At 43.3% G+C, this 17,458-nt stretch overlaps 1 protein-coding gene across 1 annotated transcript in view; it reads left to right on the top strand.

Annotated features, from left to right (window-relative positions):
- Positions 1 to 12,412: 12,412 nt before the first annotated feature.
- Positions 12,413 to 17,458, top strand: part of TMED10 (transmembrane p24 trafficking protein 10) — a 31,921-nt gene continuing 26,875 nt past the window's right edge. Inside the window, 2 exon segments of the mRNA XM_039883830.1 lie at positions 12,413 to 12,644; positions 12,647 to 12,693. Coding sequence (XP_039739764.1) covers positions 12,470 to 12,644; positions 12,647 to 12,693 — 222 coding nt within the window. The 5' untranslated portion in view covers positions 12,413 to 12,469.

Raw genomic sequence — 17,458 nt, 5'->3', positions numbered from 1 at the left:
CAGAAAGGTTATTTGTACCCTCAGGACACCCTGATGACCCAGGAAATCTTACTCATAAGTAGTGAGTTCTGGGAACTTAAATCAAGCAGACCATATAAGGAGTTTAACTTCAAACAAGTTTTTTTCTCTCTCTAGGCCCCAGTTTCTTTATCTGTAGGATAGGGATAATGATGCTGGCCCCTTTCTCCAAGATTCTGGTTCTGTCGGACCGTGGAGACTGCAGATCTTCGGAATTTTAACAGTGGGTTGTTGTGAGGATGAAATGAAAATGTATGAAAAGCCTGAGAATGGTGCCTGGCACCGAGTCAGCGCTCAACACACGTCCCTCTGTCTTCTTCTTTGATGCCCTCTTTCCTAATACCATCTGTTCGCTTCCACTCCAGACCTTATAGACAGACATTATATACAATTACGTGTACATAAAAACATAGCTTTTAATATATAAACATATTCTATGTACTTATTCATTAACTTGTTCAACAAATAGTTACTAAGAATCCATTTGTCTGGCACTGTGATAAACCAGTTAGACAAGTTTCCTGTTCTCATGGATCTTACTTTCTAGTAGGGGAGTATTCCTAGCGGTGCGATAGGGAGGCATGGGGTGGGGGTGAGGGAATGCCACGTGGACTAGGCAGGTGAGGGAAGGCTTCTCTGAAAAGGGGGCCGTGAGACCCAAAGGATGAGGAGGAGCCAGCCACAAACCAGGCTGGGGAAGAGCACACCAGGCGGAGGCCTCAGCAAGTGCATAGCCCCCGGCAGGAGCAGCTCGATGTGTTTGAAGAACAGGAAGGGTCTAGTGCCAGGAGGGGCAGAGGTAAGAGGCAATGGCGGATCCTTGCTGGCCAGGGTAAGGAGTTGGGATTGAAATGTGACACACCAGAGATGCCAAAGCGAGGAAAGGATGGAATGTGATTTATGTTTTAAAAACATCACTCTGGCTGCTGTGTCTCAGAGTAGATTGCAAGTAGCCAGGATTGAAACAAGTTCTGGTGACTACCACACAAACATCCTACCAGACACGTGGATTCCCAGCTGGAAAGCAGCGTAGAGTAGCTTTGGCCCTGAGGCACAGGAATGCCTGGGGGGTCACCAGCCTGAGGAACACTGGTCTTCATCCCCACCTGCATAATGCAATCTCCTGGGGGCACTGTTAACAAAATTCTAAGAATCCACAGTCACCACTGTGGGCCAAGAGAGTCAGAATCTCATAGATGAAATCCAGGCTAATGGGATTTTTTTTTTTGAAACTCTCCAGTATATTTTATATGCGTTCAGAGTTGAAAACCACTGTCTGGGCAAACTCTCCAGGATCCAGGTTCTTGCCGCTGCCCGAGACAACTTTCCAGAGTCAGGCATGCTGTCGCTATAAGGTTCTTTTTTGGGATGGGCTGAAATCACCTCTGGGTAGCTTCCCTGCACGCCCATCCAGTGGGGCCAGCCAGCAACTCTCTTTCTTCTACCATACTTACCCCTCCTTCCACCCCCATCGCCACACCCACCATCACCCAAATCTCAGCAAAAACGGAGTGAAGGAACCCAGAAACTGAGAAACCTGGATAGAAAAGGAGTTGTCAGGTTTCTCTGAATCTTCCCCCATTCCGCGCGGGGCCCGTGTAGCAGGCTCTTGCACCCAGGGTCACTGCGTGTGCTGCTCAGAGCTCAGCCTTGCGGTACCAGTGACCAACAAGCACCCAGGAGATGAATTGATGACTGTCCTCTGCCACCCAGTCCACACCAAGAATTCAAGAACTGGAAGAAGCTTTAGCATAGGTAGTTTAATGCTAATTTAACCATGGGTTGGCGGGGGAGGGAGCCAGGCACTAAATATAGCCAGACTTGTATTTCTAAGGCATTCCTAGAAGCCTGAGACAGGGGAAGAGAGCTTGATCACCTACATTCTGGCAGACTCTTGTGTTCTATAATTTATAGTCCTCACAAAAGCTCCTCATAAAACAGATGTTGTTATTCTCATTTAGAGATTAGGCAACTGAGGGTCCAAGAGGTAATGTAATTTGGCCAAGGTCGTGCCGAGGCCCCATGAAAACTGAGTTTTCCTTGCACTAAAGCCTGGGTGCCATCCACCACGGTACTGGGCTTCCTCTTGGTGTCCTTCTCCAGAATCTTCTTTCAGTGGAGGGATAGTCAACCTCTCTCTTCCCCCATATCACCCTATTTGAGCCAGCTCTCTAATTCCTGTTACTCCTTGCCCATCACTCTGTGCCCCCGCCCCAGGCCTCAGTGCCCTCTCCCAGTGCCCAGCCCCTTCTGGCCCCCTCTCCTCTTCCTCCCTCATGTTTTCTACAAACCCAGGCTGGAACACAAAGCAGCCCGAAGTATAAAGAAAGAACCAAACACGGAGGTTGAAAGCTTGTCCTTTTTACTTGCGTGTTTTGACGGAGGGGTGGAGGGAGGGAACTGTTTTCATTCTTGTGTCTCGACATGTCACAGATTGTTTCGCCCGGGTGGCTGTGATTTTGCCCACTGACTCCTCAACAGTGAGGCCTCCAGTGATTTCTCCTTCGCAGGCTGTGTCCACAGGGTTAGCACTTACCTAGGAAATCAACTTACCCCATGATGTTCTCTTGCTGTTGCATATGGACATAACTAATCACCACCACCACCCCACATTAAACTAAGGGGTTATGTTTTATAATCCGTTAGTGTTCTCCAACACCCTGATGGGCTGACCCCATCATATGCAGGGACCACTCAATGTATACCTGAAAGGTGGTACCACACCTACTCCTAGACCTCAAAAGAGCAGGGAATAGAGAAAGAAGACATTCTTTATGGCATTTTGCTTTCAAGGCAGAATTCAGTCCCTAGAGGAAGCCGCTCCTGGGATCACATTCCTCTCCCGCCTGAAGGAGGCCTCTCGCCCTCCCCCAGGAACTCAGGAGCTAATGTCCTTATCTCAAGTGCTCTACCAGGCTGTTTTTGGATCTTATCTTAGTTAACTCTCACAACAAGCTGGGCAGCATTATTCTCATTTCTCAGTTAAGGAAACTCAGGATCAGAAAGGATAAGTAACTTGCTCCAAGGTACAGACGACTAGCAAAGAGCAGAAGTGGGATTAGAACCCAGGTGTGCTGGGCCACAAAACATCAGGGCATTTGATACTCATTTCCGTGCTTCGTCTCCACCAGATTTAAGGCTCCTCAAGGTGGAGACCAGGTTTGGGCTCCCCACAGGCCTTAGCTTAGGGCAGGGGCACAGTGACTGTTTGCTCAGTAAATTGTCAGAGGAAGTTTACCCTGATTACCTATTGTGTGAGAACAAGTATTGGGGGAAAGAGGAAGTGTTTGTACAGTGATAAGGCCTGTGTGCCTGATGGTGGCCTCATGCCCTGGGCCAAGGACAATGAGTGGGAAGGTGGACAGCAGAGTGGTGCAAGGTGAGAGGCCCCTTCCTGACAGGGGCTGAGGGAAGGGTTAGGGGTGGCCCAGACACCTGTGATTTAACGGAGAATGACAGTGGCATCGAGAGTTGACTGGCTGTTGGCTTCCCCGGCATGCAGGCCTATAGGTGTCCCCACTTGAAGGAGCTATAGAGACAAGGAAAGAAGATGGAGCCCAGCTCTCAACAGACACGGGGCCACTTGGGAGAAACCTGTGTCTGTGCGTGAGGCAAGGATTTGGGTTTGGGGGATAAATGATTTGAAGGAGCTCCCTGGGGAGGTGGTTTGATTTAACTCCCCTGAGAAGAGGACATCGTCTCGGAGGGCCCCAGATCAAGAAGGCAAAGCATGGAAATGCATGGTTTGAAGGGATCAGAAAAGATGGAACTTAATGTGGGGAAGCTGTGTGAGGGGAGGTTTCCGTAGTTGGTTCAGAAAGTTGGCTGGGCCTGATGAGGGTACAGGGAATGCCTTCGGGGGCGACAAGTGAGAGCAGGGTAGCAGTGAGAGTGGGCACCCAAGCTGAAACCTCCCCACTCACTGGCCGTGGGACTTTGGGCAAGTTACTTAACCTGTCTGACTCTTAGTTTTCTTAGCCATAAAACGGGAGGTTATAATACCATCAGCTTTATACCACTGTTTGAGGGAAATGAGATAAAGCACACACAGAGCTTAGCACAGCACCCAGAAAAGAAGAAAGATTCAATATATGTTAGCAATAACTGATGATGGTGGAAAGATCAAGGTATGTTGCTGAGAGGGAGGATCTCAGACTATAGTGAAAAAGTAAGCAATTACCAATCTGTTTCATGACAACTTAAATTTAGAGAGTGTACACTATGTGCCAGACACTGTTCTAAGTGTTCTATACATTTTATTTTATCCTCACCACAAACTTATGAGGTAGGCACTATAATTATTCTCATTTACACAAGGAAGCAGAGGCACGTAGTTAGTGGGTACAGTACGCAGGCATTCTAACTCCAGGGCCACATACTTACATGTTACCTCTCTTCTGCTTAAATAAATGTAGGACAGCTGGTGATACAGCAGAGAACCAGTCATGGAATTCACAGCACAGCTTGGGGCTTCCCAAACCTCTGGTGCATCAGAATCTTCCAGGGAGATGATCTAAAATACATGCTCCAGGGCCCCAGGCCCAGAGAGCCTGACTCTGGCAGCAGTGACAGTGGTAAGGGCTGGAGCATGGAGGACAGACGTTTATATTTTTAACCAGCTCTTTGGGGAATTCTGATGCAGGTGGTCTAGAGATAGGGGAGAACACATGGGCAGTGTGGGAATAACCAGATGGCTCAGTGGAGGTAATATGTAGGTGGCATGAAGTGACAAGGTCTCCTGGATAAGGTAGCATTTGACTTGGAGTTTAAGGATGGATAGGATTTTGTATATCCCTCTACCCTTCTCCATTTGGAGGCTGTAATTGGTTGACTTGTGTCCCCCCCTAGGAGATATGCTGAAGTCCTAATGGATTACCTGGGTCCTAAATTCAATGACAAATGTCCTTATAAGAGACAGAGAAGAGGCACAGAGAAAAAGAGAAGTCCACATGAAGAGCAAGGTGGAGCTTGGTGTTATGCAGCCACAAGCCCAGGAATGCCTAGAGCCACCAGAAGCTGGAAGAGACAAGGAAAGATTCTGTCCTAAAGCCTTCAGATAAAGCACGTCCCTGCTGACACCTCGATTTCAGATTTCTGGCCTCCGGAACTGTGATGAAATATATTTCTGTTGTTTTAAGCCACCAAATATGTGCTAATTTGTAATAGCAGCACAAGAAAACTAATACAGAGGCTTTCATCCTAGTCGCACCATTTGCCCTGGGGAGGTCTTTGCACTGAGACACTGAGTGGTGGAGGTCACAGCCTGCAGACAGCTCAGCTGTGCTTGCTGAATCCCCAGCCAGAACCGCAGGCCCTGAAGGAGGTGGTGGAGCACAGCTGGTAGTGGTGCAGTGGCACCACCTTTGTGAACTTGTGACTTCCCCACTTCTCTTTGGAGGCAGGCCTATAAGAAGTCGAGGAAAGGCTCTGTCCTCGAGCCTCACACTTTACAAAGGAGGATATCAACACCTAGAAAGTGAAATTTCCAGTTCAAGATCACCCAGTGAGTGGGCAGCAGGGCAGAACCTGCACCCCTGTCTAGAGCATGCTCCTCTCTTGGAGGGATGCCCAGTCCATGGCTCTCAACGTGGGCTTACCATGAAGCCCTGATTATTATAATGCTGTTACTCTAATTTCACTGCAAAAGTTGAGTCTCTCTAATAACTTTGCTTGGTGGTTGCTCTTTCTTGTCCCTGACCAACATGTGGGTAGTGGCTTTCGACCTCTAGCTTAGAGATTCCAGTGTTTCCCTTCCCCATAGCTGAGTCTTCTGCTTTAGGGATGCAAGTTGAGAGCTATCTTTGGAAACCGCTTTCTGAAATGCAGAAGTTGGCCATCTGTACAACTGACAGCACTGGTTGTGGTCTGTGAAACACCAAATCTTGAAGAAGTATCTCTTTAGAAAGCTTATTAATACTTCCTTTGTCCATGTGCCACCATGACTTTCTGCAAGGAAGAAAAGTCTCTCCCATGTGCCTGCAGAGAGAGCTTCCTCCTCATCCGAAGCCCTTGCTTCCCATTCCTCCCTCTTGGCTAACACTTGAGCTGGTATAACATGGCCAGCAGAGGAATGAACTTTGTCCCCAAGCTGGTGTTTCGGGTACTCTACTTACCAAAGGACTGATTTCATGTCAGGTTCTAGGAGAAAGGGCAATAGTGCTTCTGCAGGAGAAATAGGGATGTAACTCAAACTGAGAAATATTTATTGAGCGCACATTACTTGAGAAGCATTGCAAGGTTGGGTGCTAAGATAGGAAGGAGGTTAGGTTAGAGTATTAGTTTTCAACCCTGGATGCACATTGGGTCGCAGGAAAGATTTTAAAAATCCTGATGCCCAGGTTGCACCCCATTTACATCAGAATGTCTCAGGGTGGGATCCAGGCATCAGCACTTTTAAAAAGATTTTCAGATGATTCCAATGTATAGCAAAGTTAGAGAACCCTGAAATATGCCATTGCAGGGGACCGTACCCAGATATTGTTTTCAGTGGCCTGTGTTGGGTCCTAGGCATTGGCAGTTTTTTAAAAGCTGTTCAAGTGATCCCAGTGTACAGAGGCAATTCGAGTAGATAACAAAGAGAAAGTCATATGGGCATCATCAAGGTGCCTGTAGCTGGTGCTCTTTTCCCATCTGTATGGTCTGTATTTCTCACAAGATGGAGTTTTTGTTAAAGAAGAATGAGTTTTGGTGGATCTTGGAGACAGCTGGTGATGGTGGACACCAAATACAGACAGCTTAGTGGCCTAACAAGGAAAATGCACTGGAGAGGAAACCCAAAACTTTCTCAGAGCCAAGATTGAGGGCCAAAAACAGTGTAGCTGCCAGTCTAGGTCACCAAGCTTTAAGGTTTAGAGCACTTTCGAAGGAATCTCAAGCGCTCTGAGGATCTGCTTGGGGACAGGCTTCAGGCGTGGCTGTGTCCAGGTGCAGAGTGTAACTAATGTTTGGGGTAGATGACATTTGATTTTCTATCACTCCTCCTCTGGAGGGCCTCAATGTCACAAAGTATTGAGCAATTCTTCCATTTTTTTCTTTCTTTCTCAATACTTTTTCTCTTCTTTGTAGCATAAGTGGCTATATACATAAGGTAGACAGTTCCCATCTTACCTACCTGACCCTACTGCCTTCTCTCTGGAGTCCCATTGTCGCAACTCTTTTTTGTCCCTTGGTTCCTCCACTCCTCTGACTGGTCCAATGGATTTCTCTTTATCTCATTTCCTGGCCTCCAGGACTTTCTCTGCACTGGGCTCTCCAGTTGGTATTCTCCATAAGTAAACAGCGGAGGAGCCACCTCCCTTCTAGTCCTATCCTTTTCCACTTTGGTTTGTTCTCAAGGCATGTGGGTAGTGGCGATGGTTTCCGAAATGGTTCATATGATGGTTCTTACATTTTCTGATACTTAATGTTCTGGGACACATTTCTTATCTTTTGCTTACATCATCTCTAAAGTTCCTTCAGATAAATTTTTTGTTAAATCCAGACTTCTTAGTGATCTCAGCTCACATACATCACTAGAAGAACTAGGATCTTGGCAATTGGGATTTATAGGCTGTAGCATATAAGGGAGGGTCTTACTAGTTTATTTTGACAATGTTCTACAGACAACATTTATGAAGGACATTAACTGTCATGGAGAGTTGGGGAGGGTTCATGTTTCCCATCTGGGAAGATAAAAATTTAGCACCAGGGGAATCTGGAGAGAAGGATAAATCTTTTTTTTTTTTTTTTTTTTTCCCCACGCAAAGGGCAATGAGGGGTGCTAGTAGATGCTACAAGTTTTACATTAACTATTAACATCTTCATGGATACTCTAGAGGGCTTAAATTTACTTAAACCCCACAAAAGTTGTATAATGACTATAAGTGAGGGTAGAAAAAGACTACTCAGGAATCTCAAACTTTTAAGTAGAGTGGATAAATAATAAGTACCATATTTTAGCAAATGTAATAATTATGTCTGCAAACTAGTCTGCAGTTAGGAGCTCTCATTTCTATTCTCAGCTATAAATCTGACTCATAGTATGGCTTGAGGCAAGTCATTTAACAGCTTTGGACCTCAGCTTCTCCATGTGAAAAATAGCAATTAAAATACTAGATAGAGGAACTAGCATTTATTGAGCAACTGCTGTATGTTGATCTGCTAAATGCTTTATATTATGTTGCATTATTTCTTTCATTCACTCCGCAAATATTTTTGAACACCCACTATGGGATATTATGCCTGGCCTCAGGGATCTATCAAGCACAAAACAAAAATCTCTTGGAGATTAAATTCCAATGGGGCTGGGTGATAATAAACAAGAGAAGAAATAACAAGATAATCTCCAACAGTGATATGTGCTATATAGATAATAAAATTAAATCACATAATAAAAAGGAACCTGGAGACAGAGTTTCTTATGCAGGGCGGGCTCTCTCAGAGGTGACATTGGAGTTGGAACCTGAATGATGAAGAGCAGTCTGCAGAGTCCAGAGCCCATGGGACAAGATCTGGGAAAGAGAGCTCCAAGTAGACAATAAGTTCAAAGGCCCTGATACAAGTAGGAGTTTAAACTGTTTGGAAGGCAAAGAGAGTGAATGAGTGGATTTAGTGAGAGGAAGTGATCATTGGGTAAAATGAGATTAGAGGTAGGCAGGAGCAAGGCCACAGCAGCTTTTTGGGCTGTGGTGAGGGATCTGGGCTTTATTCTGATTGATCTGATTTACGTTCTGTAAAACAATCACTCAAGGTATATTAAGGAGCATGATTACAGTGGAGCGAGAATAGCAGCACAGACAACAGAAGGGAGGCTATTGCCTAGGTGAAAGCAGCAAACTTTTTCTGTAAAGGGTCAGAGAGTAAATACTTTAGGTTTGGTGAGCCACATAAACTCTCTGTGGCACTTTCTTCTTTTTTCTCTCTGTCCTGCTGCTTCTCCTTTTTTTATAACCCTATAAAATTGTGAAAATCATTTTTAGCTCTTGGATGATACAAAAACAGGAGATTGCATGCTAGATTTGGCCTGCCTAGCTGGGCAGTAGTTTGCCAACCCGATCCCTAGCTTAGAGAGAAGTAGAAACTGATCGCCATAAATTTAGGACCAGAACTGGTAGGACTTGCTGATGAACTGGCTCTGTATGGGGAGCGGGTAAAAGAAAGAGGAAACAAGGATGGCCTCAGTGAAGAAGTAGAAGGTGGTGTAATTTACTAAGATGGGGAAGCAGGAGATTTACGAGTCAGGGGAGAGGGGAAATTAAGAGTTAAGTATGAGTTGACTATTAGTCATCCAAGTGGGGATGTCAAGTAGGGACTCTGCTACAGATTCTGTAATTTAAGGGAGAGGTCAAGGCTGGAGATCCACATTTGGAAGTTATTGGCCTATGAATGCATTTAAAATCATGGAACTGGATGAGATCAACCAGAGTGCAACAAAGAGGTTCCAGGACCAGGTCCTGGGGGGGCTCTGGAACTTAGAGGAGCCATAGAGCTTTAGAATCACTCTCTAGTTCAAAAAGTATGACATGTGACAAATATTGCCCAATTGCTTTCCAAAGGGGTCTTTTGTATCTTAACAGAACCCATCTTGTTCTAGCTGTTTAACTACACACTGTGAGTGGGACTATACACATGAACGGGCAGGGATGCGAGTTAGGAATCCTTGACTGCTTTTATATTGGAGCTGGTGAGCCTCAAGCCACATTGGAAGATTAGGCTGGTTAAACTGGTGAGAGGAGGTGTTGAGAGGGCCAAAGTGCTTCCAAGGACTTGCAACCACAGATCACTCAGCAAGCTTATTACGAATGCAGATTTTTAATAAGAGCTTTGGATTCACTGTCTGGGGTGAGGTATGTTTTAAACATGCTCCTTCACATACAAACAAAAGGTTGAGAAACCTGTGGCTTAGGGATAGACTGGGCAGAGGGTGTGTTATCATGGCATCTCTTCACCTCTGGAGGCTCAAGGGGGCTTCAGGAATCTTAGGTAGGTCTGGCTGGGGAAGTTTCGCAATGAGGGGATGGCAGAGGACTGTTAGGCCAAGAAGAAACCTTTCCTCTAGTTGTGGGACACTTTCCATATGTTCTCCAATTCAGAATGAGGCCTTCTCCCCACACAGATATAAAATAGTACCTTTCTTAATGCAGATGCAATTTAAAAATTTGGGTTCCCTAGGAGTATCTACTCTGCCCTCTAGTTCCACAGCATAGAGGGGAGAATGTTTCTTTTTCTGTCTTTATATGGAAGCAAGAACACATTTTCAATTCAAATACAAGACACATATGTTGTTGGTGAAACTGAAATCATTCCTACACTTTGGATACATTATGGATTAAATAAATTTGTGTGAAAACAGCTAAGGGATAATGTAAGAAATTTGCTAATAGGCCTTCTGCTAGGAGCTAAGGAATAAATCTTGCATTTATTGAACCATTATTTATTTGCCTTCTAAGTGCCAGGCTATTTTAGATCCAGAGATAAAGCAGTGAAAAAAAATAGACAAAAATCCTCACAAAACATATCTTTGGGAGACATAAACATGATAAATAAGTAAAAATGTATGTTGTATTAGTGGTGAGTGCTAAGTAGAAAATTATAAAGGAGAGACATTAAAGAGTTAGGGGCTGGGATAAGTGAGAATATAGGACAAGAGAGCTGTGACTTAGGAAAGTAACTTAATTTCTCTAAGTCTCTGTTTCTTCATCTGTAAAGTAATAAATAATAGTGGCTTCCTGAAGAAGGCTCAGGCCCTCAGACTGACCTTGTCACTTTTAAACTGTTGGACTTTGGGCCTCTCAGAAGTTCTTGGCCTCTCAGAACCTGTTCCTTTATCTGTGAAATGAACAGACTTGCCCAGCCTATGGTACATGGTTTTGGGAAATGTCAAATGAAATAATTAATACATGTGAAAATATTTAAAAATGTAGAAGCTATTATATAAATGTGAGATAGAAATTTAAAGAAAAAACAGCTATTTCATGCATCACAAACCTCTTGCTGACTGTCAGTCAGCAGAGCCTCAGGGCTGAGAGTAAGCAATGAATTAGATAACTGCTTGGTACTGATTCCCTACACTGCAGGGAGAAGGCCAATGCAAATTATCAGGATGTACCTAGTAGACTAGCAATCTTATCGTAGATCAGGGATAAAATAATCAAACTAAGTGTTCCTAAGTGGACACATCATAAAATAATTATGACATGGCTTTTGTCAAATTTTAAAATGCTTTACAGACCGCTCCTTTATGTTTGTTTTTGTTTACTTCAGTTCTAAGGAAAAGAACTAGATGGATTGAAAGGAGTTACAAATATAGAATAATAATTTAAATTTCCAAGAGCAAACTGTTCATTTTCTGGGTAGTTCTGTATATGCTCAATAAACATTAATTAAAGTAGATGATTCCAAACATAGGCTGCTGTGTATTCCTTTTTCATTTTCATATTTCCTTCAGCCCTGAATATTAGGTAGCATCCCAACAGTGGTTTGTTAAGTTAATAAACATGTTGGTATACATACATGGCATAGCGTCTGGCACATAGTAGGTACTCAATAAATATTTGTTAAACGAAAACATGAATGATTACCGTGTAAAATTGCTAAATTACTAAAGACTAGCCAATTTGATCCCTAAAATGTGCATTTAAAACACACAAACCTTCCTTTGACAACGCTCATCCGGTAAACAGCATTAAGTCCGTCTCTCAGCCTGGACTAAAAGACAGTGTTTTAATCAATTTAAATGCAAAATCTAAATTTTGGTTTGAATACTACCTAGCACAGTAGGCGCTCAATGTTTGTTAAATAAGATGCACGTTCAGAAAGCAGTTACCCTTGCCCAAATACTCCGCTCAGGAGCATGAACTGGTCGCCTGCACATCTCATATTCACCTGGTGACCTCTACACCTTCTCTGAGGTACTGGCCGTCCCCTCGCCTCATAGACAAACTGGAATCTTTCCGCTCAGCACTCAAAGTTTTCCTCGCAAGTGCTCAACGTCCCAGTTGCCAAGCAAGGCGGAAAGGACTGGGATTGCGCACCCTCGGGTTCCGCCCTCGCTTGGCACGCGTTGGTGGCTGCCAGACCGGCTAGCGAAGGGCCTTGTGGCTGTTTCCTATTGGGGCTTGGTTGCTATGGTATTACCTACCTTAAAACTTGCTAGCATTGCTTCCGCAAGTTAAAGGAGGATTACTTCCAGGGCTGCCCTTACTTGCTATGGCCGACTGGGCAGTCACTGAACTCAACAAAAATAAAAGTTTTGCGGGAAATTTCTAGAATATCTTATTTAAGCACGCTAACTTGTGGGTGTGACACGGTATCATATCCATTGCTCCCTTTCAAAAGATTTACTATATAGCTTTCCCCTATTTGCCAGTTTCCAAAATGGCGCCTGCGGCGTTGGTAGGCCATAGGTGAGTCACGTGGGCCCTCCCGGTTCCGGCGCGGTAGAGGCCCGGGGTGGTGAACAGTCTCCGGCACCATGTCTGGTTTGTCTGGCCTACAAGCCCAGCGTGGCCTTTGCCAGTTAGCGTCGTTGCTTTTACTCCTGCTCGGCCCCAGCTCGGTCTTCGCCATCTCCTTCCATCTGCCCGTTAACTCCCGCAAGTGTCTTCGTGAGGAGATCCATAAGGACCTGCTGGTGACGGGCGCATACGAATCACAGACCAGTCTGGGGGCGCTGGCGGCCTGCGCACCCACCTCAAGGTGCGGTACTGGGCGGGGCAAGGAGGGAAAACCGCAGGCGTAGGCGAGGGGAGGCCGAGGATGGGGGGTGGGGGGGGGTCAGCCTGGAGGGCCGCCTGGCCTCCCGGGAGGCGCCAAGGGCGCGTGGTCGAGACCGCCCCCTCACCTCGCCCGTCGTCGTTCGTGGGGCGGGGCTGGGTGCCAGTGCTCGGGAACCCTTAGAAGAGCTGCGAGGCCTTGGCAGATGTGACAGCCGACCTGGGGTGTCCTCGACTTTGATTGTTGTCAGGGCCCTCTACCTGCTATGTTTCTAGGTACCTTGAACTGTAACTTGGGTCTCCAAAGAAGTCTTTGGATGTTGAGTATTTGTGGGGATTGGCATCATAAGACACATTGATACCTGCAGGAAAATAATGGAGGCATTGAAACTTACTGAATAATGAAACCTATTATTTATTGAGCATTAACTGTGTGTGTTGGGGGGGGGTCTTCTGCTACTTTATATACATTACCATTTAGTTCGTACACTCCCCTATGAAGTAGGTACTGTTAGCCTCATTTTACACAGAAGGAAACTGAGGCTCAGAGAGGTAATAGAATAAAGGCGTCAGAGCTGGGATTAATTCTTAGTTTGAGAGTTAGTAGGGCGAAGAAAAGTGCTGCAGTTTTATTCTCTCCTTGTTTTTTATTTGTAATTTATTTGTGATTGATTGGTCTCAGTTTCTAGTCCTTTCCTTTCTGGTACCCCAGAATCTGGACTTGGCCAAGTTTTATGTAAATTTCACCGATACTCCAGGATGGTGATCACTATTCCCATAATGCCAGTTTGCTCCTTTTTTGCTGTTAGGATGACGGGATCGATCTTTGAAACTTTAATATAAATTGATATAGTCAAGATTAATTGTGTTCTAGGTAATTTTATTCATTCACAATGAGCCCGTGATTTTGTTTTTGTTTTTAACAGAATCGGTCTTAGATTAAATAAGAAGAAACTTTTACTTTTGAAGAGAGCTTAGGTATTAGATGACCATAATTTATGTTTAAGGAATTGGAATCTAGTAGTGGTAATAGATGCAATTTATTTATACTTTATTTGAGAGAAATGAAGTATTTTCAGGACTATTGCTCATGACCCATCCTTTTATTATTCTCTTTAGGTACCAAACTAATGTCTGGCCAAGAAAGCCATGATGACACAATTTTAGAGGCTTGGATACAACATTTTTGGGGTCATGCTTCTGGCTCTTCAAAGGATGTAGTACATAGAATCAGAGAATTTGAGAAACGAAAGAGAATTTACTCTCATCTCCAGTGTTTCCCCCTCTGATTTGTACTTACATTTTAACTTTTCAGTGGCTTACTATCCGCTTAAACTGTCTGATATAGCTTAAATTTACCAACATGCTCTGTAGTGCTCTTCATAATCTATTTCTGAAGCTTTATATACTTTGTCATTCCCCACTCTACATTTTACATGTGAACCACCCTGACAGTCCCCTGAACTCACTTATCTTGTATCTTATATTATAACCACTTATGTGTATATCTTGCCTTTCTTATTAGACTATTAGTATCCTGAGGGCAGGAATTATTTTCATGTTCATGTTTTCCAGAATGTCAGTCATACTAGTGAGCACTTAATAAATACAGGATGCATAGTGTAGCATAGCCTTAAGGAAATTACGTCTGTATTCAGAACTGCTGAAGGGGCCTTAACAGCAGGAGTCTCTAGATCTACATGCTCTCCCCATGTCTTCCCTGTTTTCTTGCTACTAACCAGCTTAGACTACTCCTGGGGTCCTAAACCCAAATGTCAGGTAGGTAACATAAATGAACGAATTGGGCCAGATGTGAGAAAAACAGCAGCTATGATGATAAATGGGGGATAACTGGGAGTAGTGGAAACTTAATTTGCAGTGACCAGTACTCCCATCTCTTGATAAGAGCCTTATTGTCACATATGATTTTTCAAATGAAGTGAGAAATCCAGATTCTGATGTGAAAGCTCCTCATTTTTAAGTGTACCAACTAATTCAAAGTTGGTTTTGGCATTGGTTTGTTTTCAGGTTTATGAAGAAGAGTACGGTCCGTCCTCACTTACACATTACCCAGATTCAACAATTAGGGTCTTGCCACATTTGTTTCATCTTAACTGCTTCTTCCCTCTTTTTATTTTATGCTGAATTGATTTAAAGTAAGTCCCAGATACCATGGTATTTCAGTCCTGCATACTTCATGAATCTCTTTAAAAATATGAACACAGTCGCAACGTTATATGGCTATAATCACACCTCACAAAATTAACAAGAATTCTTTAATGCCATCTAATAATACCCAGTTCATATTCAAATTTCTCCACTGTCTGAAAAATATCTATTTAAAATTAATCTTATATCTCTCAAGTCTCTTTAATCTAGCAATCCGCTCTCCCTTTTTTATGCTTGCGGTTGTATTGGAGTTAGTTGTTCTTAAAGAATATCGTACATTTTGGATTTGTCTATTTGCTTCCTTGAGATTGCTGTCCCCTATATTTCTTGTAAAAGGAATCAAATGTAAAAATGTAATTAGATTTAGATTTATCTTTTTGATGAGAGTACTCCATGAGAAACGAAAGAGAATTTACTCTCATCTCCAGTGTTTCCCCCTCTGATTTGTACTTACATTTTAACTTTTCAGTGGCTTACTATCCGCTTAAACTGTCTGATATAGCTTAAATTTACCAACATGTTGTAAGTGTTGTATACTTGATGTGGCATCATGGCAGAGTACACAGTGTGTTTTGTGCCTCATAGTGCTGCTAAGATGGATCAGTGGGTTCAGGTGTGTATTAGTGTCTTATTGCTGCTATAACAAATTACCATGAACTTGGTGAGTTAAAACAGCATGTTTATCTTATAGTTCTAGAGGTCAGAAGTCCTAAAATCAGGATGTCAGCAGGCTGTGTTCCTTCTCATCTTATGAGAAGGCTCTTAGGGAGAATTCGTTTCCTTGCCTTTTTCAGCTTCTAGAGACCACCTGTATTCTTTGGACGGTGAACTCTTCTTCCATATTCAGATATTTTTCGCCTACCCATCTCTCTCCTTTGCTTCCATCATGCCATCTCCTGTGACTCTCCTGCTTCTCTCTATTTCTAAGGACTCTTGTGATAGTTTACTTATCTCAAGACCCTCAATTCACTCACATCTTCAAAACTTTTACCATGTAAGAACACAGGTTCTGGGAATTAGGACGTGGACATTGGTGGTGAGGGGGTGCCATTACTCCGCCTACCAAGGTGATAACAGCCTGAAGCCTCCATTATAAAACTTGCCATTGATTTTTCTCTTTTGAATCCATTGATGATTTTTGTGTCAATTTGTTTCATTAAGGTTGTGAAATGATTTTCTAATTCTGTTATTCCTTTTATATGTATTAGATGGAATTACTCTTAAAGAATTCATCAATTAAGACCATTTGGTTACCTTCAAATTTATAATTCACACAAGAAAGGCAGGAAAAATGCTGAATTCATTCCTTTAATTGACATTTTTCAGAGTTGCCCTTGTCATTTTCATTGTAATGCAGAAGGTTAACTATTCTAAAATTATTATTATTTTTTTTTTGTCATTTGTTTCAGTTTGTAGAGTCATTGTTTTAGACAGTAGTATTCATTCCTTTTGCTCACATGTGTCTTTGGGGCTTCCATATCCTTTGACACAATCCCATTAGGCTTTGATAGCTTCCCTGTTTTGTGGAACAATAAGATGTCCGAGGCTCATCTTTTATATGTCCAACCCTTGATCTGGAAGTAGCTATTTCTCCAAAAAGTTCTGGTTCCTTTTTGTGGGGAGTGATATTTTAGAGACCACAAGCTGGGTATCGTTTTAAAAATTCAGTATACTATGCAGGCCACAGAATACATTTGTGGGCATCATCCAACCCCTTACCATGGTTTACAACCTTCTTCATAGTATCTGTTCACTTAGTTCTGTTTCTTTTAAATTCTGACCACTCGTGGCCCAGACTCTGCCTCAAGGATTCTCTCTGTATCATTTCAGCTTCTGAAGTGCAACTCCTGAGTGCAAGAATTTGATTGATCCAGCTCCTTTTATGCCAGAACACATTCTAGGTCTTGTCTTTAGCCATATATCCACCTCTGGTTCAAGCAGTCATGGTTTGGGTTTGTGGTTAGGAGAACTGGAGACTTTGTGTAGTGCAAAACCTGGCCATCTGAGCTTGGTATTTAGTTGTTGCTCTAAATGAGGCAGTCTGTCTTAGAAGGATCTTTGTAAATGTAGTGCCTTGATTGACCTAATTCATCTTCTTCCTGTCAAGGAGCCCTTAATGTTTGATAAATACATCAATGTTATCATTTTTCACTCTATGCTGTAGTTATGTGTTTGCCCATCTCCTTGAGCAGAGACTGTGTCAATCATCAGACATGCCTGTGTCTAATACAGTTCCTGGCACTTAGTAGGATTTCAACATAAGTAGTGATTGAACAAATGAATTGCCACTGTCCTAACCTCGTCTCTGATCTTCTTCACTCTGTCCTCCCACTCCCGACTCCAGCCATACCGAACACCTTTGAATACAATGTTCTCTTAACCTGAATCTGTCTTCGCCTGTACTCCCCTGCTAGTTGCTTCCATTACATCCTGTTTGACAGTAGTATTCATTGCAGTTTTCATGTAGTATAGTGCTTACTTTGTGAATTCCTTAATGTCTTACCCATCTTTGTGTCTTCAGTTTAATGTACTGTATATGCATTATCGAGTTAAATGTCTTAGTCTTATTGGGAAGCCCT

Source organism: Pteropus medius, unplaced genomic scaffold (genome assembly GCF_902729225.1).
Source record: "Pteropus medius unplaced genomic scaffold, Ma_sr-lr_union100, whole genome shotgun sequence".
Lineage (NCBI taxonomy): Eukaryota > Metazoa > Chordata > Mammalia > Chiroptera > Pteropodidae > Pteropus > Pteropus medius.
This window is presented reverse-complemented; position numbering and strand designations above follow the sequence as displayed.